This window comes from Trachymyrmex cornetzi, unplaced genomic scaffold (assembly GCF_001594075.2).
Source record: "Trachymyrmex cornetzi isolate Tcor2-1 unplaced genomic scaffold, Tcor1.1 scaffold18, whole genome shotgun sequence".
NCBI lineage: Eukaryota > Metazoa > Arthropoda > Insecta > Hymenoptera > Formicidae > Trachymyrmex > Trachymyrmex cornetzi.
The window spans coordinates 326494-352103 of NW_017296418.1; the positions used below are offsets into that span (position 1 = coordinate 326494).

Below are 25610 nucleotides of genomic sequence, written 5' to 3' on the forward strand. Positions count from 1 at the left end.
TTGAGCGTCGTCCCGATATAGTTGACGTAGATCGTTCTCGCGTTGCGAACGACGTCATGACGTTAACTTAATACGTCACCCGCAGCAACATCCGCCAAGTAAACGGCTGGCGGCTCTCATCTCCATGTAACGGAATATTCTTTTTGACGGAAATGTTGGACGCGTAAAACGTATTCTCGGCAATTGCTCCCGAAGTATAAGATGACGCGCAATGATTTTCACGCTTTGCTACATTAACTTTCTTTTAGCAATATGATAGAAAAGATTTTTTATAACTAAATACAATATATTATCTACTAATATTTAGGAACTTTTTACATTTTTTTTTAAATAATGCTATTCTGGGATAGGAAAGATTAAGAAGACACAAAAATTTAGTAAAATAAAATTACATAAAGTAAAGTATATTCAAGTATTTTTAATAACTGACATGTTGAGTGCATAGCAATTCCGAAAAAAATCTTTTTTTATTATTATAAAATATCTTATTTCAGACATAATTAATGAATCTTCGTTAAATTTTTAAGAATTGGCAAGAGTATTATCTCAAGGTCGCGAGGAGCGCTTCTGTGCTGCTCCATCGATCGTTTTCCCGGGAGCCAAATGCATTTCTGAATGCATCCTGCAACCTCTCGTTCACGCAATCTCCAACACTCTATTCCTCCCTTGTACCATCCGCATATACGTGGAAATACATAAGCAATTCTGCAATCGCGACGCTTCCGGTCGAATGAACGGTAAATCGGCCGATTCGATTTCGCAGCTATTTTATTAGATGATGCATAAATGTACAATTTATTTTTTTGTCTCTTTTTCTTTTCTTCTCTTACATTGACCTTTACAAATATATATAATTCTCAAAATATTATATTCTGAGATATTACACCTTATGTCCACCATTAATATATTTAACAATAACAGAATAAGGAAAAAAAGAATTGGATGCAGGTTTATATTTTAATTAATTATAATTTAAATATACATACGATTAATATAACACAAATTGCTCTTGCATTGATATCTCATTAAATTTCTAATTTGATAAAATTGTATACCGAACATAATTTCGAATTATGGATCGTCTAAGCTAAGCGCTGAGGAGAATTAGTTGGGAAGCAGTGACCCAACTATGGCATTATTATTGTGGATATTAAATAGGTGTTGCGTTAATCTGGAATTAACAATCTTGGGTCGAAGTCATTTGGAACTCTCGTATCGCGCGTGAATGAGGAGCCAACGTGCAGATCTACAAGTACACGCGTATAAGCACGAACGTACAAGACGTACAGTAATTTACGGTAATGTTTCAATCTCTGTACCTACACGGACTCGTTAATTGGACGGAATAATTGATACGATAATGCGACGCTCGACGATTAGTCTACGGAAAACCAGATTTCCACGAAGTTCCTGGGAAGTTGGAGAACGTTTCAACGAAGATTTCTATCGCGGTGGCTTCGAACCGCGAGCTTTTCTCGACCGCGAGATTATCTGCGATTTTCGATAAATTATTAATCCTTTTTATTGGCGAGAGTATTGTATAAATGATAAAGTAGGTACTTCATTAATTGAGGTATTATACTGTTACTTTTATTATAAAAAAGATTATTACATTTATTCAACTATTCTATTTTTCCATTCTATTATTTCAATTTTAATTACTTTATTCGACTATACTTATTTAATCTGCGTTGAAAAAGGGGTAAAAAAACTATAGGCACACTGTTCGTGTCCCAGTTATTAAAGCAGTTATTTAGTGGCATAGTTGTTTTTAATAACATTATACATAAATTTAAAAAATATACGTAAAATGTACTCTCTCTCTCTCTCTCTCTCTCTCTCTCTCTCTCTCTCTCTCTCTCTCTCTCTCTGATGAAATCTTTTCTCAGTAATTTCATATAATTTTAAAAGCTATGTAACGTACATATATTACAATGTTCTACGTCACATAAAGTTAAATTTCCCACTTAATGCAGAGCTTGATTTTGATTTAAATAAAGCTAGAAAAGTTCCGAAAAGGAAAGAATAGCTCCATAAAAATACAATTCAGTTTATCAGGTCAATTTATCATGTAATTTCGTTTTACTCACAAAGATTCCAACGAAAGTTAAAATTAATTTCTTTTGAACGGAAATTTTTGATAGTAAACTATTTTTAAATTTCTAGTACGTATTAAATACAGAGCATATATTTTTAGCGATTGACACGAATTGAACGATAAATTAGTACTTGTGATAATAATAATTTTCAACGGCAATAGCGGCGATGCATAGATGACATTAGATGACAAACGTGCGTCAGGTGTCACACAACGCGTGATATCGTATATTGCAATGGGGACTGTGCCAGATAGTGACGAGTTGCTTGAATTTATGAGACTTGGCCGAATGACGAGCATCTCATAGAGGTAGTTTATCGATAGCGTTAAACCTATTGCTGTACGACGCTGCAAAAATGCAATAAAAATTGGAAACTTCGCTGCACACATATCAACCGACTTTGTTTCAGTAAATTCTTAAAAAGTAAATAAAAAAAAACAAAAGAAAAAAAGAGAAGAATTTTTTTATGACACAAAAATTATAATTATTAAATTTTTTTATAAAAATCTACAGTTATTGTACTTTAAACATTTTTTTATAAAATCGGTATAGTGTAGTAAGGTACTTATGTTTGAAAAAGAAAAAGAAAAAAAGAGTGAGAGAAAGTTTTTTTATGAATTAAAGGATGCAATTAAGATTTAACAGATATTATTTTATTTCAGTTATTGACAACTGGGCAAGGTCTTAATGATGACTTGTGGCATACATTAAAATTCTCCAGACGATTCAATTTGCTCAAATTCCAGATCGACGATGATACAGCAATACGAGGTATGTATATCTGCAATGGTAATGCTATATGCAATAGCGACTGAAATATATATTTCAGAGAAACATATACGTTATTAAAGCCAACAAATTACATCGTTGTATACACAATGCGTATTTTCGTGGGACGAGATTTCAAAACTCATAAAGCGGTTTATTGATGCGGAACGTGCGTTTTGTATAGAGTGTTAAAATCATGGTAATATCGAGAAATGAATGATTTTGTGCAAGATAAATTGAAAATGTAAAATAAATTTCTTTCACATGAGGCTTTATTTACGTACAATTGCAAAATTAATGACATCTCTGCCCCGTTGCTATTTAAATTAATTTTAGTCTTGAATAAACATTGATATTTTTATATTAAACTCTTGCTACAAATCATTGAACATATTATTGGACAGAATCTGCATTTAATCCTTTGTATTTGTGTATCAATATTCTAAAATCTTCAAAACAAATTGAACCAATGCAAACGCGTCCTGTATAGTTTCATTGCTGAAATTAATTTATGAGATAGTAGAACTTAAAATGTGACAAAGTGTTAGAAATTGGAAGAAAAGTCGATTAATTTAGACACGAACTACATTATTGCGGGAACAGTACGCTGTGCAAAGTGCAGCAAATTGTATGTCGGTACCAGATGCAAACAGTTGATTGGTTTCGTGCAATGCAAGTGGCGTCTCTGATCGCAAGGTGTGAGAAATAGCGAGATGAAAAAGACGATTCCATTTCAAAATATTGACGAAAGAAAGAAAAACAGTAAGAAATAGAAAATGCCAAAAATATGTCAATTTCCATGCTTGAACAATATTTCTACATTAGGTATTACGTTGAAACTTGAAGTTTTAATTTTTTATTTATTATTGATTGTTAATTAACTTTTTATTTTTGTTGCAAATGATATTTTAAGATGATACATGGTTCTTAATAAACATTAAGAACAATAATTAATTGTTTTTTCAATTTAACATTATTTAAGATAGAATTTCATAAAACAATTGTTGGTGCGAGAATAATAAATCTATTCAATTGATGCTCGTACATGTTCACTCTAAATACGAATGATAGTAGCTTTGCTTTTATGGTAATCAATAGACCGTTTTCTCTTTTCTGCTAAAGCTTTTACACGCGGTTTAAAGTTGTATCGTAATTAAACCTGAATTTGTAATGAGTATAAAAGCGAATTATGCTTCAGGAAAATTAGAATTTTCATATTAACTTTCCATGGTATTATGATAGTTTAAAATACACTTCTCAATTTGACGACAATAAATTGTAAGCGTAAAATGTATGAAACTAGTGATTATTTGTACAAAGAGAAAGAGAATATCAAAGAACTCGTTTATTCTCGTTTAAGCAAAAGTATTTACTTTTTTAATTGTGATTATAGCAAATAAGATAGCAGATAAAAAGATAAAAAACTTTTATTGTAGAGCTATTGATATGTTATCAGGATAGCGTAAGGGGTTTTGCTTTAAAATACAACACAAATGATCTTTTATTATCAAAATCAAAAGGCTATTCATTCGAAATTGCTCTCTTATGCTTCATATGCTTTTATTTTACTTCCATTTTTTACTTTATGCTTTTACCATGCAGGATATGCTTTCTCTCTTTATCTTTCTCTTTTTCCCTTGTATCATGCTTTTACTTCAAAATAATTACTTCCTCTCCCATCTTTCGCAAAGTGCATTTGCTTCACTTTTTTTCCACATTGCAGTAAAAAGAAAATCTGCGTATATAAATCACTGTTTTAGACATTTAAAAATTCGATGCTTTAAGTATTTCAATTTTTTAAATTATATTTTAGGTAAAGAAGCATTATTTTAAACCCGATTAACATTATTAAGTATACGCAGTTCTAAATCATAAATTAAAACTGAATCTTAATGAGCAACAAAAAGAGCGGTTCTTTGAAAATAAATCTCTCTTTTCTATCTTGTGAATTACAGACTTCTGGTTTTTTGTCATAGCTCAAAGATTGAAATAATCTTCATAAAAGAAAAATTACAATAATTCAAAATTGATTAATAAACTTGCAATGAAGATAATGCACTTAACATGAAATTATCTTGTATAAATTAATTTTACATTAATATGGCATCAAAAGAAGGTTATTATACGGGAATTATACGCAAGGTTATTATACGTAGAATAATTTCTTTTCTTAGCAATAAATCTTATGGCGCATTGCAAGTTTCAAAGGAGGGGAGTGTCATGACATTTCGAAGCGGAGGTACTTTGCACGTCGCATCGATTGCACCAGCTCGAAGGATCCTTATATGCATCGTATATGCATGCGCACGTTCGAACTTTCAACCGCAAGGCGAACCCACGCAAGGGAGCAATATCGTATTTCGAAATCCTTATTTAGCATAAATATGTGGCGGAATCTCCGCGGCAGAAGTCGCGAGGCCAGAAAAAAGTCGCAAAGAAATACATAAAGAGGACACACGTGGAAATACGAAAGCTAAAATCGACAGATATGTGGGAGGAATCGCGTTTAACACATCTCAGAATACGTTGTTTTCATAGGTGTGATTAATCGCGATAATACGTCTAATTAGCAATATTATAAAAGAGGATCAAAAGAAGGAAAAATTATTGACACAAATTTCAATATATTACTCAGAACAGAATAGGTATACACAGTTGAAAATTTGTGTCAAATTTAACACATTTCGTGTACCACATAAATTTTTGTATTAGAGGAAAGGCTCCTATTATGAGATACCGAGTTCATTTTGGGTAAATGCTAGAAGTCTATAGGCAGAATTTAAAAAAATAACAGGTTTTATATTTTGAAGGGAATTTAACAAGCTTTAAGATAACGTGATATAAAATTTAATTCAAATTCTATTTTTTTTTAAATTAAAGAAATGTAAAAAGTGAGCAAATCGCAAAGTCAAAAAATTGTGCTCCTAATATGAGATGCCCCGAGAAATCAATAGTAAAACGCAAAATATATCAGTATTGTAATTAAAAAACTTTTTAATGTTTTTCTAAAATACAAACAAACTGAGCCAGCGTACGCGAAAAATGAGCATGCGATAGATTATACTCAGAACTTGTTTTCAGATAGTTGAAATCAAACATCGCAGATGTAGGCACTCGACGTTCATTCCGGTTGTCTTTTTTATTATTGTACAATAACATTTATACTTTAGCAACGATTTTCACTATAACATAGGAGCATGGGTTATTTTATATTAGGAATACCCTGGGTATCTCATATTACGATTTCCACGCCTTATGGTTCTACGATCATCAAATCTAACTTCTGTAATTAAACGATTCAATATATCCCGTATTTTTCTATTAGACCTTACTCTATCGCTACGTGAAGAATTTATTGCCAAATATTTATTTATTAAATAACAAACAAGGTTTAAATGCTCATCTCAATGAAACTTGAAGACATCCAAATTCTAAAATCTTGTTTTACAATGACTATAGGCATGATCCAATAATGAATTATCTACTAAATAGTTTTCAATCCAAGAGCAATAAATTCATGGTGGAACCAATAGATAGCGTTTATTAGATTAGCAGAAACGCCGCTATCTCATAATAGGGAGCTTTCCTCTAATAATAGCTGAATACGTTAGAAAGCAAATATTTTATAAGAAATAATATTTGATTTTTCAGTATTGCTTTCCATTACTTTCTTCAATATTTGTCAATAGCTCGGAACAATTTTTAATCTTTAACATCATGTTTACAGACTTCAAAATATTCTTCGAAAAATTCTCTTACATTATGGCGTCAAAAATCTTTTCAGACTCTCTGGCAGACTCTCTTATATATGTTTAGTCACCTCTGCAGCAGGCTCTGTCTTAGAAAAATAAAAAATTACAACCGAAAGTTTACGCGTGGAAAGATAAGCAAACAACGATAGACGCAAATGCCGAACTTAATTATTTTATGGCAAAGTTACGGCGTCCTCAACATTGGGAAATAAAAATATTTGACTGGAATCGAGTACGCGCTTATATACGTCTGTATATTCGACGGAAAAGCATGAAGTACTAGGAGAGAGGATGACGATGCGATGGGGAGGAAACGCAGAGAGAGAGAGAAAGAGGATAGGATTAACTGCATCGTACGACCAAATTGCCCCGAGCGTATAAATACAGGTGTACACGAGGCGAGGGTGGAGTCGCCATGGAGAATTCCCGTCCGATAATCAATTTCCACATCGAGATTTATCAGTCGGTGGATTCACCGCGGCGGGATCATTCGGTCTACCAAAGATTTATGCGAGGACCGTACGACGTGGCCGTGGCCTCGCGTAGAAACGACGCTATCGCGCGGAAAATAATTTTCCGCCTTCTCTCGATCATCGCGCTCGCACGCTCATGCTCGTTATTAGTGTTGTTATTTGTCGCGGACCGACGAGTCGGGGAAATTGGCACGGCGAGCATTTCAGAGCTAAATCGCCCTGTCGTTTTTGGCTATCGCTGTTGGCGATGATCGAATGAGTCATTGGGTGTGACAGTTTTATAAATCTTTCGCTTGTTTTGGGAAAATGTAGAGAGATTCGCGCAAATTATTAACATCCGTCCTCTTTATTATAAAGAGTAGTTCTCTTGTAGCTCTAAATATTACAACAGTAGTACTCCATTTGCCTCAAAGGCAAGAAATTTTTAAGCATCAAGAAAAAGTGTAGTTTTAATAATTTGTAAAATCGACATGTTTTGGACTGATAATTTTACATACTGTTTATGTTTAAAATTGGCACAGGCATTTTTTTTCGTACATGCAAGTTCTCTCTCTCTCTCTCTCTCTCTCTCTCTAATTATATACATAAATTTAAGTCTCGTAAGTATTTTTTATTGAAAATAATTTTTACATGTATGTAATATCTTCGAATAGTTCATCAAGCTACGAGTAATTGCGTCAGTTTGGCTACTCTATGGATTTGAATAATTAATGAAAATCGCCGAGAAAGTTTCGCAAGATCGATGAGCAGGCGCACGAAATTAAAAATTTCTTGAGCAATTTTTCACGCAAGTTTCGAGACCTCTCTCATCGCACTCGCATAAGTTGTGCAAATGGGACAAATAACGAATTAGAAACTACTGGTTTGTTGCAAAATAGTAGTTTCCTGAAACTAAGAACTTGGAACATACGTTACAGCTATCTGACACTTTAGACTTTGTCGATATAGCCAATATTACAAAACTTAGAAAGATTGATGTCATTCTAGCAAAACGAAGCAGAGAAAAAAATTTAATGCACAGATTTGTCAAATATACATTTTGTATTTTTACGTACATATAAAACTTACATGAATTTATACTTTTTTAAATAATTTATTTGTCCGTATTTATTAAAATTTAACGTTGATTATTAGTTATTTAATAATTGAGTACTCAATTACAGTTATAGTACATTCTGAATATCTCAGTTTTGAATGAGAGAAACATATACAATATAAAAAACTATTAAATAATTTATTTAATAATAAAAATTATTTAAGAAAATCACCGACATTACATTTTTCTGTTGAGCGACATTTATATGTAGATTTTATAATTTTATTGCACAATCATTCTGAACGAATTAATGTGTGTAATTATAATAAATAATTAATTATACAGTCTCTCGCATATGCAAATAAGAGTACGTAATTAATATAACACAAATAATTATGTGTTAATGAGTAGTCTCCTTTGTATGCTTAATCAATTTCAAGAAACAATTAAAAAACTATTTATAATCCTTTTTTATGTTATGTCTTCAATTTTGGTACAGCTTAAAACTTCATCTTTTCCGGTTGCACTTCTTCTATCGGTTAAATTACAAGTTTCCCGCGGGTACTCTCAACTCTCCTGCAATCACAAATTCAAAATGCATCGCGCATCGCGTCCGCTTTTGCATTCTGTCGGCGACTCTTCGAATCGAGACACTCTTATGAATGTTAATCAAAGATTTTTCCAAGGCTGCGATCGTTATTGCACTCGATCGGTGTGTCAAACGTGAGAAATGTGTATTAGTGGACGAAAATTTCGTTTGTAAATGACAAAGATATTTTTAGTGGCGAGACTGAAAAATGTATCAACCATACAAGCGAGCCATATGAAGCCATTATCTCAGGGGCAATCGAGCAATAAAGTACAATGAATAAGATAGAGAGCAGATTTATTTGAAGATGGAAGAATGAAAAGACATTTTATGGGTGAAGGAGACTGTTTAGAATCTTCTGGAGAATACAATAACCTCGTAAACTCGATATTTTTATAATGAACCACGAAAGTGAAGTTTTGTGTGTAAAAAAGTTTTATTCTATTTCTACGTTTATGGATTTATTTTGTGCAAGTATAAGCTTATACACTAAGAAAGATTTCTTGAGAATAAAATAAGATTCTAATCGTATTCAATCAGAACTTTGATCATCATAATTGGATATCCAGTTATCTAGAATTATAATAGATATAACTAGATAATTCTGATTCCATTTTCAACTAGAAATTTTTCTTGGTGTATGATCGATAAGAAAAGCACGCGTTTTCTTCTCCAAGGTAAAGAATTCTCTCGGCTCACGGCCGCGCGCGAGAACGTCCATTTTTCTCTGTTTACGCCGATTCGCCGACCGTATTATTTACGAGCGGTAGATACGAGTCAGTGCCATCGATTTTCCGACATCCAGCGGACGGATTACAAATCGTGGGCATGCAAATGCGCTTTTTATCGTGCCGACTCCTCGAAATGCTCTTCACGCCGCCGCCGGCTGCGCAACGAGAAAAGTGCATCCGGAATCGGTGATGCCGAGGGAGGAGGTCGACGTCTGCCGGGGCATTCGTGGCACTCCGTCGCAAAAGCGCCGCTTCAAGTATAAAGTAAATTATATCCCCGCGCGATTCCATCAACGGTAAACCACTTCGCAGAAATTCCCTCAGGACTCTCTCGTCGCGCACAAATTCCGCGGTTAGCGGAACGAGGAACACGCTACGGATGAGCAAACAATATCGATATATCGGAGATCTTAATACGATCCTCTCTCGATAATCGACATTTTTAATACCGATATCATATCCGTTTGACAGCGTCGTTATAATGTCTCTGTCAATATTGCTACTGTCATGTTGGCGGGCCATTTAAGACCGTCATGCTTAAATTGACGTGAAGACTCCATACAGTTTGGAGGATTGTCACAACCAGTGATTCTATTCCAAATATCACGTAATTTGCACATTACGTATGTATTATATAATTTATGTGAAAATAATATAAGATAATCAAAGCAATTAGCGACATTTCCATAGGAACGGGACGCTGATTCAATCGAGCACATCTCGGTCGTATCTTATTAATATCGATAATACGAACGGCACGTGATTGGCTTACCAATCAGCCTGGCCCCAATCGGCCTCTGCAAAACAACCCCGCCGCAGCGGCCGCCGTGAAACAGCCACCCTCGCAAAGCTGTCCCTCGGATCACCCTATTAAACTGACGGCGAGTGCCGGCAATATTGAGTTAGGTGGCAATAGCCTAAATTGCAGCAGCTCTGCACGGCCTTTACTTCAGCGCAATCGATCGCGCCGGGACGATAATTGCTGCACAGCGAAACACATGCGGTTCCCGTCTTAGCCTGGCGTTGTTCAATAGTTCAGTTTAAATGCTAAACTTTCGTGCGTTCACGAACCTTTGAAAATTTCGGCCAGTGATCAAATCTCTTCTTCATCCATCTTTTCACTAGACACTGACGTACACGATACTTTCGCAAACACTCGAGTACACAGATACTCTAAGTAAAACATACTGTAGGATGGCACGAAAAGTTTAGCCACACCGTTACGTGTTCATCAAATTATTAGTAACGTGTATTTACGGAAAAACAAACTCTAGAATGTCAATTATACTGTATTAAATACCCAAGATAATAATTAACATTCAAAATGTCCATCTTTAGCTTTGAAGTAAGTGTTGAAATCGTTTTAGAAATGTATCAGTGATAGCTATGCATCTTTTTATGAATAAATTCTTTTAGGCAGGCAAAAGGAGATCTTTAGGAAAATCTTGTGATTCTTTTGCATTAATATTTCAAGTCTTTTTTGTATTTAATAAGATGTAATTAATTCTAGAGTTTGTTTCTTTAAATTTACGTTACTCTCTCTATAAAACTCAATCAAAATGACGACAAACAATTTATTAGCTAAATAATTTGATGAACGCTCAAAACTTTCTAGCTAAATGTTTTATCACCCTGTATACATCAAATAAAAAAATCTAAAATTAAAATTATATAAATTGTAAATATAGTATAATATATAACGTATTTCTTATTTGATTTAACATTTTGAAACGCAGTAATGAAAGAATTAAGTTTGATATGATGTACGTATAATTTTTGTATTATTAATTAGTACAGTTTTTAACATTAAACTATTTTTATTGAAGACGATGATAAGCAATAAGATCGTAAATATTTTCCAAATTTTGATATTTTCTATTTAAACTTAGTTCGCGTTTCAATGCTTTTCAATTTAATGACGAGTGGGTGTTTGTATGTAAATGTAGCGGAAGCGCAGCTGGGGAAGCAGGGCATCTTGGAATTTCGAACGCTCCACGTAGGCGGATATCTTCACGCGGGCGAGGACATACCGCATTTCGTGGGCCAGCTGCAGCAGATCTGGTTCAACGGATATCCATACCTGGAGATTGCGCGCAGCGCTGGAAGCCATCAAACCTCACATCAGGGCGTCGCGCCCATCATTCGAGTCACCGGCAAGTTCGGGAAAAGAAATCATCCAGTTCACCATCCGGTGACCTTCACCTCCAAGCACACTTTCGTAGGACTTCCGGTACTCAAAGCGTACTTGGAGACCAACATTTATTTCCAGGTGAAAATTGATATTTTTTGCGTGTCATGGATATTATATGACGAGCTTTCGGTAAATAAAGAACCATAAAGTCCATTTTATCATAAAGATTTTATCATCAATCGTGAAAAGAATATAATTCAATCAATCCACAGAGAGAGAAAGAGAGAGAACTCATCGCCTTACACTCGTAATTTACTTTTCAGTTCAAAACGCGCGAAGCGAACGGCTTGATCCTTTATAATGCCGGAAGAGAGCATGATTTCATTGCGGTCGAGCTGGTAAACGGACACGTACACTACGTGTTTGACCTAGGCGACGGAGCTGTCAGGGTCAGGGACACTTCGAAGTCCAAATTGAACGATGGCAAATGGCACGCCGTCAGTATTGGCAGACCTGCCGCAAAGAGGCACACTCTCTCTGTGGACGATCACGTGACTGCTGTCAACAGCCAAGGTAGCAACGAGAATCTTGATCTCGATGGCATTTTGTATATAGGTAAGTGGAGAAGGGAGGAATAGTATATATAATTCAATTATATGATTTAAATATTTACTTTGCTACAAAAAAAGGATTTTTATTAACAATACTAAATTAATTTAACAATGTACGTCGCACAAAAAGTATAATTGGTCGTTAATAATTGAAAGCTTAATATAATCTGGATAATTCTAAAAATTCTTTAAAAAATATTTTTTAATATTAATTAATTTTTTTATATAACGTTTCATGATTTTATATAATGTTTATGATAATCTGAATGCCGCGTTTCCTTTATTTAATCCACCCGTTATGTAACGCGCGGCAATACAATTAATCAGGATTCTATTCGACAATTTCATTCGAGAGATATTACTACAATAAAATAACAGCGTGTACGCGATATTAATTTAATTTAATTAGTCAGTCGTGATTTACATCTGCAATCCGTTTATTGTATAAGTTAAATATGTCATTTATATATTGGTTTCTTAATTAGTTTAATGAATTATATTATAACCACATTCCCCTCATTCAGCTTACCATGCTTGTCACAATACCTGTTTGTTTAGTGATGAGACATATATACTGACAAATATATGATTCTTAAATTCCTTAATCTTATCTCTAAACATGCTTAAGTTATTTCTTTCTTGTTTTATTATTGAGCAAAAATATTTATATACATATAAAAATATTTTTATGATACAATTCTCGCGTTTTAAAAACATAATAATTTATAAATTTCAAAAATATCGACAATCTTGCTGAATGTGTAGAATTTATATCATAGATTAAAAGTTAGATACATGCTAAATTATTACGTGTGTCTCAGAATCTGTTTTTAATTTGACAATTTATGTGAAACTTATTTTTATAACTATAATATGTCAAGTATAAGATCGTTACGTCGATCAGATAAAATCATATTTGAATATATTAAAATGCGCTAGAAAGACACACAAATTTAATATAGCATTTTATTAATTTAATACACATTATCTTAATTTAAAGTAATTTACATGTCCTCAATATTTCACAGTAAACATCGGTATCTGGAGAGCTTTAATTATTTAATTGTTTCCTTATTTGTCTTCCATCTCTTTGTCTTTCTATGACTTTTACGTTCTATAACAAAAAGTATAAAATCGATTATTAAACTCCTGTATAAATATGTATTGAACGTGTATTAGGAATTCGAGATGATTATACGCTATAAATTAATAGTAATTTAATAATTATCATATAAAGTAATCTAAAATTTTCAACCATAATATTAATATTACAATTGATCAATTTATAGTGAACTTTTTCTTAAACAAAATACAAAATTCGAACAGTTTTAACATTAGAAACATTATATGTCACAAACTAAACTTTTAGAAAATAATCTGATAACAGAACATTCATACAATTAAATAAAACAATATTTTTTCAAAATATTTAGTGTCAAGGAAACATGCTTCAGTTTTTTCTATGGTTATAAAATTCTGATTCATTCATCGTTAAAATTTAAATTGAAGAACCTCTAGAATGATTCATTCGAATATTACGTATTTCAATTATATATTTTTTGTCGAGAAGGTTATTAGATTTTTTATAATTAAGGATTATCCTAAAAAAAGGAGGTAACTCACATGACAATTCTACAACGTCCTCTACTATCTTTTTTTTGTCCTTCCGGACAGTATGTAGGTACTCTAATAATATTCCTTGATTCAATCTGTGGGATAAATCTATCAGGCATCACGATATTATCCTGAACACTATTCTCTTTCTTCTTTTCTCCCGCTTCCATATCGCCGTTTTCAATTCGCGGGATTTTCTCCTCATTTGTCGTCGATGTCATCTTTGTCGCGCCACTAATCGATTTACGATCGTGTAAGATTATTCGCATTAATGATGTTATTATAGCATTAACAACGTTTGAATGTGCATTCGCCATTGTTAATGTCTTTCAGTTTTGGCTTTATTGCATTCTCGGATCGAACACGTCGCTCTTATGTATTATTGAATAATACATTTGGACTTCTCTTTCTTAATTGTGGATATTTTAAAATCGATTTTTTTGGGGGGGTTATTTAATTGATTGTATTGTATATAATATTATTTAATCACGCGGAAATCACATTTTATTGTACTGAAGATGGTCAAATCTTGGCCGAAACGTCTACGAAATTTTATTATTTTTACGATAATTTTAAATATATGACTTCACAAAAACATCTTATGCTGTGGCTACATGCTTCTTTTTATTGATATTTTATTATTTAAGCCACATCTAATATTTAATTTATATTTTTATTGTTTAATTTCATATTCTATATAATTTATTTATTTTTTAATTATTTGTTTTCTCTCTTATATGTATCAGACACTATAAGATATTGATTCAATAATCATCAGACATAGATCTGGTTACATCAAACAATCTAAAAATGCCTTTGCCTCGTTCAGGTTGCAACTTATTCTGTATATCAGACACGATGCACTTTTTCGGAAAATCTACATGAAAAGAACAGTTTCATTCAAGTACCTAAAAATTTAGCTAGATATAGATGTGATATGTAATTTGTCAACTAATATTTTTTTCACTTTACTTTGATTATAAATACAAATATAATGCACAAACACACACACACACACACACACATCTTATTTAATTATTTTGAATTCTTTTAACTTTCTACGTTATTTCTGCTTCCATCTGTTGCCATGTTCGAGGCTTTCCTTTTTTTATAATTTAAATGTGGAGTAAAAATTAAATATAAATTAAAGCTTTAATAAAAAAATTGTTTTCTTTATCCATCCTATAATATGTCAGTTATTGTATGAATTGATTGATAAATGGTCTCGAAAAGATATTTGCTTCTAAATTTGGAAAGAGGCAAGGTCTGAAATTTGATTCGGGCTGAAATTATATAAACATATAATTTTGTTAATAACAGATCTGAAAATAATTTTGTTTGAATCGTCAAAATAACTATGTAGAACGCTCAAGCTGATTGCTAGATTATTAAAATTTTTTGCAGCGTTGTCATCAAGCTTAATCGGTCTACAAAATTATATTATCTATTTTGATGGTCAAAAATTATTTTCAAATCTAGTTAAACTTCAGCAAAATCGTCCTTTCCATGTAACAAAACTGTTCTTTCCGTGTATAATAAACCTATAATAAACTCGAATCTGAGAGATTATCATGATTATTTCATCGTTTGTATTAAAAAACGTTAATCTAAAAGTTAATTCGTCCCAACCCGAACGAACATGTCTTTAAATATATTCTTTGTCAACTTTGTTTACATACGTACTTATAATCTTTGCCCGAATACTTGTATTCATTGGCAAACATCCAGTTTTCGTCCGGCGAGACATAACCCTTCATCATTAATCGAATCTCGATTTGCGGGGCTTTGAATTTCGGATGTACTGTCCTCCATTTCTCCGGAATATGTTCCAGGCTCGTCGCTGATTCCGGCGAAAATCGTACAATGTACAATCTTTGCGGCTGGATGATCGACGTCGTTGAGAAACGAACAATTGAGATTAGCAGAACGCGAATGGCGAGCTCGCGAAGAGACATAACGACCGATAACTTATGAAATAAAAGTTATTGAATTCCGCGTCGATTTGATATATCTCGTGACGTGCTGGAGCGACTATGGTAACGTGATTAGCGAGTTCGAGATTCGACGAATTATACCGATTCAAGAGAACGATAACACCGCTATTATCTTCTTATCGCGCGTCAAAGTAATTTCCACCGATTCTCGCGATGACGTCTGGCTTTTTTTAGCTTGATTATTGATTACGCCGATGTCAATTAACAATTCAAGCGCTTTATGAATTCATGCACTTTCGATGATGATGCGTAGACGACTGCTTGAAGCACGAAAATGATCGACCCCGTGATTCTAACTAACTCAGCGAGCCGCACATCCGTCATTCGACCGCAGCGCAGCCGCAATGTAAGATGAAATTCGTGAGTGAGCGATTCACCGGTTATTATGATTAATCCGATTTAATCATGGCTCGCCGAATATGTCATACGTGATAACGCAGCTGGCTGATAAAAGCGCGGCGGCGTCAGTCTTATTCGTAAAAACGTAAAAAGTATGCTTCAAGTATGAATCAAACCAACTCATTGATTAATATAATAATTTTTTTTAATTTGCTTTTATATTTTTTAAATCTTTTTAAACAGCTGGCTTTTTAATTAAAAAGGCTATAATTATATAAAGAGTAGGTAAAAAAGATAATATGATAAAAGTGAAAAATGCAGGATGGAGCTCTTACATAAGATTTTATTTTCGAGAAGCTCGGACAACTTCAATTTCACTTAGAATTAATCATCTTAATAGGGGAAAAAATTCAATATACTATATTAAAAGATATATTAATATACTAATAAATTATAATCGAAATTACCTGAACGAAGTGAAAAATAACAAATATTTGTAAAATCATATTGTTTTGACGTTGTTTTTTTATTTTCTTACAATACAACTGCATTACGGCTCCAAAATGTTACGAATACATTTATATCATTTCAAGCAATCGTTCTATATTTGATAAGGTAACCTTATTCTGGGAAATTATTTACAATGGGCATGCTTTTGATAATCTTTGCCTTAACATACATATATTGTAGAGATGTAAATGATAATTGAAACTCTTTTGGTTCAAGAAATATATTTACGTAAATTCTTACAAAAATCCAATTTAATACTAAAAATTGTTTATTTCGAATTATTTATTTTATATTAAAAACTAAACTAAACAACAGTGTTTTTAATATTGAAAATAAGTAATTAATCATTACTTTCCAAAATATTAAATTCTTCTAAGGAAACGCTAAAAATTTTATTTCTTTTTATAATTTTCTTCATATCTACTTCCCGTCTGTCACTGCGACAAGTATTGCTAACTAATCGTATCGGTAACTTATCTCTATTTATTTTAAGATGTCGATTATCGGCGCAAATTCGTAAATTACTGATTTGTCGTCTTTAATACTTGCTTTGACTGTATAATTGCTATTTCATCGTAAATTTTTTAGCATCGGTAAGAAAAACTAATCGATTATTTTATTAATTATTTAGAGAAATGTAATTTGAAGTAATTTGGTTATGATGCAATTTCTGTGTAACATTAACGCGTCATTCCAATTGTTTAGATTCATATGACACGATGTAGGAATTATTTATTGTTTTTGCTTTCCTGATGCAATTACATAGTTAATTTGAAGGCTTCAGAGAAGGGGAGAGATATCACGCGATGATTATTATCGCGTTGTGTAACTGCATAACTTTTCAAACAATAAATAACGTAGGTAATTTATGTGAAGAAGTCGATTTTATCTTCGTAATAAATATCTATGGAATTATTTTATTATTTAGATGAATTCGCTCAAAAAATTCACAAATAAGGTTGCGCATCACTGATTTGAATATGTTATTCTGTTACGTGCGGCATTTGCGAGAAACAATGTCTGGCTACAAAAAAGCTTACGATTTCTTGACGATAGATAATATAGTTTGATTTTTGACAACAAATTATAATTTTATATGAATGATAATATCGACTGACAAAGAAATATTTATGATGCAGATATTTTTGCATTTCTAATTCATAGCATAGATAGGATAAATCTCTATATGTCTAGACTAATGATCCGAAATTCAGTTACGGTATCAGTGTAGCGCGCTATGAATCACCATTAATTAGATCCATATCATACCGTTCTCGTTGCTTAATTCATTAATAAATCTATCGATCACCGTCGGGCTGGCATAAATTGGCAAATCAGTCATCAATTATTCTTCAATAGTGATTGCCAAACCGCAATCACGTGTCGCGAGATCAGTTCAACGCAAAAATTACGCCCAAAATTTCACTCTGATTCAATTTAATTATCAAGAGTATATTGCATCAAGATATCTCTAGTAGCTTTCACATAATACGATAGTCAGTAAAAAATTTAATTCTAAACATAATCACGATAATGAAGACTTTGTTCAATTGAAATTTGTCTCACTGCATGTCAAAAATTGACATGTTTTTATTCAAACGTCCATTACTTCTTGCTCATCTTTGGCTCTTTATCTTATTATATTATTTAGTTAAAAGTTTATTATTTAGATTTAGTGTTTAAAATTTATTATATTTTTACATATTACAATAGAGAGAAAAAGGATGCTGTGGTACCGCACATTTCGTTTTATCCATAAAATCCCTCTTTAATACATAATATATGGCATTTTGGATGAGAGACTTTCACACTGTATACAAGCTGATTGGCCAGGCGGTTGCGTTTCGAAGTTACTGCACACGCGGTCATACGGAGTATAATGTGTGACCGTCGAAATAATTTTCGACTGGCGGCGATCCCGCAGGATTTATGGCGGCGAGATCGACCGGACGCGTGGTCGTCTCGGTTCGTCGAACACCCGCGATATCCGCGATTGCCGAGAGGCCTGCGGATATCGCAAGGCTGCGAGAGTTTGCGAGAGAGATGATTTTGATTTAACTATCGAATTTCGGTTTCGATATTTTATGTCAAGCGCGACATCCCGTCTGCGTTTTGGCAATTTCATCTTGCGACAAGCTTTATGTCGCGACTCACAATTCAAATAAATGTGTAAACATTTTAAATATCCGTTTTATAGTGATTTTTAATGATTAAAGGATGATACTATTTTAAAAAATGTCAAATCAAAGTAAACGTCAATCACAACAACATATACACTGATATATTTGGGTTTATTTGACCCAAAAGTAATTAATTTTCTTATTAATATTTTATTAAAAAGTTTTCTTCCTCTGATATTTGATCACTTTGTCTGTTAATATAAGATCTTTTCCCCGTAAATTTTTTTATATTTTTTAAGGTTTTTTAATCATATAAAAATCGAAACAATATGAGATCGTTTAATAAATTTGAACAGACCAGCTGAATTAATAAAGGAAAAAAAAGAGAGAGAGGATTTGCTTTTTAAAAAGTCAAACAAGTTACGTAAGAGAGATTTGACGTTTCGTTTATTTCAGGTGGAGTGGAGAAGGCGCAATATGGCCAATTACCAAAACAGATTCTCAGCCGTCACGGATTCGAGGGATGTCTGGCGTCGTTGGATCTCAGCGGGGAAAGTACCGACCTCATTACCGACGCCGTTGTGCCGAGTTCTCTCGTCACATCCGGATGCGACATTTACACCAACATACATCCGGGCAAGAAGTGCACTCATGATCTCTGTGCCAATCATGGAACATGTGTGCAACAGTGGAATAGCTACACATGTGACTGCGACATGACGAGTTTTACCGGGCCGACTTGTAACGATGGTAAAGGAATATAGAAAAGAGAAACATAGATACGCTTGTATTCGCATTTGTTTCGAGAAAGGAAAAAAAGAGAGATGAAAAAGAGATTATTCGTCCACGCTGTTCTCTTTACATACAAAATCACTAATTAATTAATTAATATTTTATTAGATGCTATCTATCAATATCACTCTATGGCTGTGTGTACTACATTATTATAATAACACATTATCTATAAAATTAACAAAAGTAAAGTTTGATTATTGGATTATTTTACAATATAATAAATATTAAAGGGATGTAAAATTAGTTCGTAGTTTGGCTAGAATCGATTTCTTTCGTCAAGAGGAAATATTTTCCATAATTAATCGCAGTTATTGATGAAACTTGAATCTAAAGAGGACATTTTTAAAAATACATTTTAGAACGAAGATTAAATTATTGTATGGTAGGATGATAATTTAATAAATAATGAAGCAAAAATAATCTCAGCACTTGATATATAACAGATAAAACATCACTTTAACGTCAATATGTTTCACTTCACAGAGGCTATCGCTTACGAATTCGGAGCAGGAAGAGGAATTATCACGTATACCTTTCCGCCTGATCGTCGACCGGAAATGAAAAGAGATACTGTGGCCTTGGGTTTCGTTACCAGCGTTAATGACGCTGTATTGCTTAGAATAGAATCTGCGTCGAGTAACGATTATCTCGAAATCGAAATTGTTAGTATATAATAAATTATACATTATACAGTATTATTAAGCACTATACATATATACAATGTATTGTATAATACATAGATTATATAATTTAGTACAGGGCTTCCCAAACTTGTATAGATCGCGCCCCACTTTTTAAAATAACAAATATTCGCAACTATCTGGCTTTAGCAAATGAAAAAAAAATAGAAAACGAATAAGTTAATTAATTTATATTATTTTATTTATGTACTTTATTATATGTATATTCCTACTTTTTTTATTTTTTATTAGATGCAATATTATAAATCTATATCTCAGATAATGAGACAAATTATTGATTTTATTACGATACCTATTATGACGAATGTAATAAGAATGCCCTTGTTTCCTATTTCTGTTCTGATAACAGAAACAGTTGACATCGATATGAGTTATTTTTAGACGAAAGAAATTAGATTAAAGTTTGAGAATTAAAGTTTATTTTGAAATTTCGTTTTAATTTCTTATCGTTGAAAATTTACCTTACATATGTACGAAATTGTGAAAAGACCTGCACATAGGCGAGTTTGTACAGCTACGCAAAGTGATGAAGTGTAATTTAACATTGTAAAATTTTTTGCGATTCCTCGAATTACGACCTATTCTTTGGGAATCTCTGATTTAGTATGTACATATATAAATCATAGTATTAGTTGAATAAATTTTTCGAAATGCATAATTATTAGACTTATATAATATGAATTAGCATACTATATATCAAATGTCCTTTTAAATTGATTAATTAATTTAATATTGTAAATTTCTATTCTAATGATTTTATGTAATTGGCACGAATAAAAAATCAAATTTTAATGAAACAAGAAATTAATAATTTATTTATTTCATAGGTGGAAGGTAACGTTTTTGCGGTTTATAATATGGGCACCAATGATCATCCAATAGGCGAAGTTGGCGTGAAAGTTAACGACAACCAATATCACGTGGTTAGATTTACCAGAACTGGGCCGAACAGCACATTACAAGTCGATGACTACAATTTGCAATCTAATCACCCATCGGGTAAGTAATTTGTGCATAATGTATATTGTGGGAACAATATTGCAACTCGTGATAAGCTATCGCTGATCGATCGTCTTGTCAAGCTCGTGTCAGATGTGTGATAAAAAATTATAATATAAAGTATTGTCAAATATCGAATATAGTTTGAAATATTAATAAGTTAGCATCACACACATATGTCAAAAAGAAAACTCCACAAACTTTCTCGATTCATAAATTAAAGAGCAAAGTGGAAAATAAGCGCGACGATCATCTCCGCGATTGTCATACATTTGTTAATTATGATAACAGAAATTATAATAAATCACATGAAGAGCATAACGTGTAGAGTACAGAAATCGCGTTTAAGTTTAAATAAATATCGCGCATACGTGCTTTAAATACGAGACGATCCAAACAGCACGAGAACTGCCGGGAAACTGAAGACGAAGAGGTCCTATGTGCTCTTTTAAGAGCATCGTGGTACCGGGACATTGACCCGTTCCAACCATGGGAAACGGCCTTGATCAGCCGTTCACGAGACCCGGCCATTGTCTCGTCCTTTTCACGAATACGAAGGCTGCCTACCGCTCCCACGAAAGGGCGTCTTGCTCGTGTTGGGAATGATTTATCGATTAACTAAGAATTACCAGGCGATTATCCGGAAACGTTCCTCCCTCCACAATTGCACTCGGATGCATTGTTGGTTCTAAAATTTATGAAGATCTGCACTTAACTCTCCTTGGTGCTCGCAGTATTTTTCATTGATACGAGTAAATGTACAAGTTTGTTTGAGATATTTAAATCCGCCATCTTTCATTTAACATCGCTAAAATTAAAAAATAGATAATTTGTTGAAACAAATTATATTTGCTTATATTTATGTTTATATCTGCAAATACCTTACTTCATAAATTAAGATATTGATTGAGAGATTATTCTTGTGGGACATTCATCTATTTTAGTAATTTTATTGTAAATATAATAAATACAAGCCTTCTATAATTAATGGATCGATTGACTGAATATAAGCATACAACAGCAAAATCATGAGAAGCAAATTTTAAAAAATACTTTCAACATGAAAGTCGGAAAATAAATATCAAATCGAGATCAAATATTTTATAATATCTTCTCTCTCAATATAATATTTTTTCTAATATTTTTTTCTTTTAACGATCCACTTTATTATACTTGTATATAGAAGATACCTGTCAATTACATGAAAATTTTTTTCATACGTATTAAATTGTTAAATTAAATCACACATTTTAAAAAATCTTAGAAAATCACTCTCCTGTTCTGACGTCTGATTTGCTTGGCTCGAAATAATTAGTTTTCACATTCTTTTTATTCGCGTTTATAAAGATCCTGTTATCATTATCATTTTTTTATAATTGTTTTACAATTTTATAATTATTAATTACAAGTCTGATATTTTTTAAATTGTTAAGAATGTATCCTGACGCACATACAATGGTATACTTTTTGTTCCGTTGACAAGATGAAATCCTGATGCTCGACCAAGTGATCGAAGTTTTATCGAACACAAACTAAGTTTATTTACTCTCTTACAGGCTTTGAAATTTCCATCCATAACATGTTGTCCTGATAACTTGACCTTTAAAAAACGCTTTCGCTTATCTAACAAGAGATCCGAGCTCGTATTAATCCTGTTAATACCTGTGTGACCATTATCCTTCGAGAGAAATTAGATGAATTGGTCAATGAATTAAGCGAATAGATCTCCAAGACCAAGAATCTTTATAATAAACTCTCTACATTAAGATTAATTAGTCTACATTATTTTGATTGAAATTTTACGTAATTATATTGAATAAAAGACGATTATATTAATACAAGGCAGTGTTACGTATATAACGAGTATGTTTCTTTGAAATGTATTTATATATACATATACATTACAGCAAGAATCTACATGGGCATATTTTGTTTTCAACCTGCACATAAAACGTTGGAATATTAATTGCATGTTTCTCTGTCAAAAATTGAAATAAACGCCGACGAGCAAATTAATTAATTAATTTAAAGAGATATGTACAAACAGAAAAGAATTTCTACGGTAAACGCCATGTATTTAATTAGCAAACGGCAAAGCGGGATTTCTACTTTCTGTATGCAATTAATTTTGTAATGTCGCCCATATATCATGTTTACTAGGAATTGCATTTGTTCATACTGTAGTGTGCACGCGTTAATATAATTGAGTGCCTCACTTAGTTATATTACTCAAATTGTTTACACACATATAAATAAACTGTTGGTTTACTTAATATAATTTAACAACCGCATAAACTACAGATTAATACAATATTCTGTTTGTTATAATATTCAGAATTTTTTCTACTAAGCATTTTCTTTTAAAGTTTTTATTTTTTATATCAATAATTATTCAGTGATTCTACGATTTATTTGATGTAATTACGTTTTCTTATTTATCATATAAAGCAATTATATTTAAAATGATATTTTGTCAAATCTGTATATCAAAGATTTTACGCAGCTCATTGAGCATCATATTTTTCCATTCAGCTACGTCGGACAACTTGATTTACTTCGCCATATAATCAGATAGTTCATATATCTGTTTGTGTATTCCTGCACAGATATTAATTACGAGGCAGCATTATGCGTAATAGACTGCGGTGCACTCATTTTCCTGACCCAGGCAAATTTATCGTCGACTAATGCACGATGCATTTTCATAAGTGTACGAGCTTTTCCCGCGAGCATCGTTTGCACATTGCAGAACTCGCAAATATGCACATGTGTTTAATATTTAACGAATACTTATCAAATCTTCTGCTTTTAACTAGGTAAGTAGTGCAATCGACTAACGCCGAGACCGTTCGAATGAATAGTTTTCATACGACTAAAACATCTACGAAAATATATACCAGATAAAATTCAAGTTACTATTCTTAATATTTTACATTTTTATTTTTCAATTATTCAAATCATGTTATTTGAACATAAGTCGAATTGTTCCACCTCTTTGTTTATTTGCTTTGCTATTAAAGAAATCTACGTAATGTAGATAAAGAACAGAACAGGATATTGAATTAGAAAAAGATAAAAATATAAGATTTTCCTTAATTCTTAGGTGCATATAAGTATCTTATAATTACAAATATTTTTTTAATGGGTTTAAACTAAAGAATTAATCAATTATCATTCCTTCGACAAAGTTCACATAATAGTTTTAAATGTCAAGTTATCAAGAATTGATAAGAAAATTATGTGTCAGATGTGTGGAATTTTGTGGGTTAAGTATCACGGGAATTTTGACCTCATGGAATATAAGCCTTTGTTACATTAATCCTTTGAGTCTATCGCCACACCCCAATTGCCTGTTTAGCGGTGTCGCATGAGCGGAACTCCTAACCAACATTGCTGCCCTGATAGCTTCCTAAATTATTTGAAACCCTTTAGAATCTGTGGTGATCCTATCATGCTAATAAAAGTTAATGACGCGAATAGATTCGATTGAACCGCTTTTGCGGAATGTCCTAAACGGTACTAGTCAATTCCAACTAATAATTATTGCCAACTAATTACTCTTGACATACGGCAATGTTATTTAATTATAATTAATTCGGACGGCCAACATGAATACCAATACTTTGTTTAATTACTAGAAATATTTATTTCTTCTAAAATAAATAATATTTTAGATAATTATGATGCAAGAACGGAGTGCTGCTTCGAGTAAGAAACATATTTTAATATAATGTCCTCGTTTTAATATTTTTTAATTTATTGCATTGTGTATTTATATTATTTATATATATGAAGTGACAGCGTTTACTTATGTAAACAGATACAATTGTTACTAATAGAGTAATGTTATCGAGAAAGAAAATGGTGGATTAATAAAGAGATTATTTCATGCACGGTTTTAGATATCCTCGCATAATTTAATATCAATCTAATAAACAATAATATTAAATAACGCATTTATAAAATGCATTTACATAAAAAATATATTTTGTTATGAAGTTTTCCATACGTATGCATTACACAGTAAAAAAGAAAATGTTAATTTTAACATTTTTTACATGTCCCAGGAGATCCACTCTAAATTTTAAGTTAAAATAACTCATTCGTCTTGTGTTATTTAACGAACTAGTAATGTTAAATAATTGACACAATACTTTACATTTATTTATTATTTTGACTTTAGGGATGATTTAAAACTAATATATAAAATAAGTAGAGTATATAGAAGAGTAGTTGCAGTAACTCGTAAGAAAATGTTAATAAAACATTTTTGTTCGTATAATGTGAATGAAAAAATTCTTAGATATTAAATTGACTTTGAGATATATAGATTAATTTAAACAATTGT

The 25610-nt window shown here is 32.2% G+C and overlaps 2 protein-coding genes across 5 annotated transcripts in view; one reads left to right on the plus strand and one right to left on the minus strand.

Moving 5' to 3' along the window:
- Positions 1 to 25610, plus strand: part of Nrx-1 (neurexin 1) — a 276011-nt gene that overhangs the window by 226434 nt on the left and 23967 nt on the right. For all 4 annotated transcript variants that reach the window (XM_018504691.1, XM_018504692.1, XM_018504693.1 and 1 more), the window contains 6 exons: positions 2762 to 2870; positions 11395 to 11717; positions 11903 to 12194; positions 19224 to 19517; positions 20046 to 20224; positions 21091 to 21262. In XM_018504691.1, coding sequence (XP_018360193.1) covers positions 2762 to 2870; positions 11395 to 11717; positions 11903 to 12194; positions 19224 to 19517; positions 20046 to 20224; positions 21091 to 21262 — 1369 coding nt within the window. The remainder of the gene's footprint in view (positions 1 to 2761; positions 2871 to 11394; positions 11718 to 11902; positions 12195 to 19223; positions 19518 to 20045; positions 20225 to 21090; positions 21263 to 25610) is intronic.
- LOC108759326 (uncharacterized) lies at positions 13209 to 16101 on the minus strand. Its single transcript, XM_018504695.1, has 3 exons — positions 15488 to 16101; positions 13814 to 14038; positions 13209 to 13304 (listed from the first exon to the last, which is right to left on the minus strand). Exons 1-3 carry the CDS (start codon positions 15757 to 15759, stop codon positions 13298 to 13300), a joined length of 504 nt encoding a protein of 167 aa, XP_018360197.1. The 5' UTR covers positions 15760 to 16101; the 3' UTR covers positions 13209 to 13297.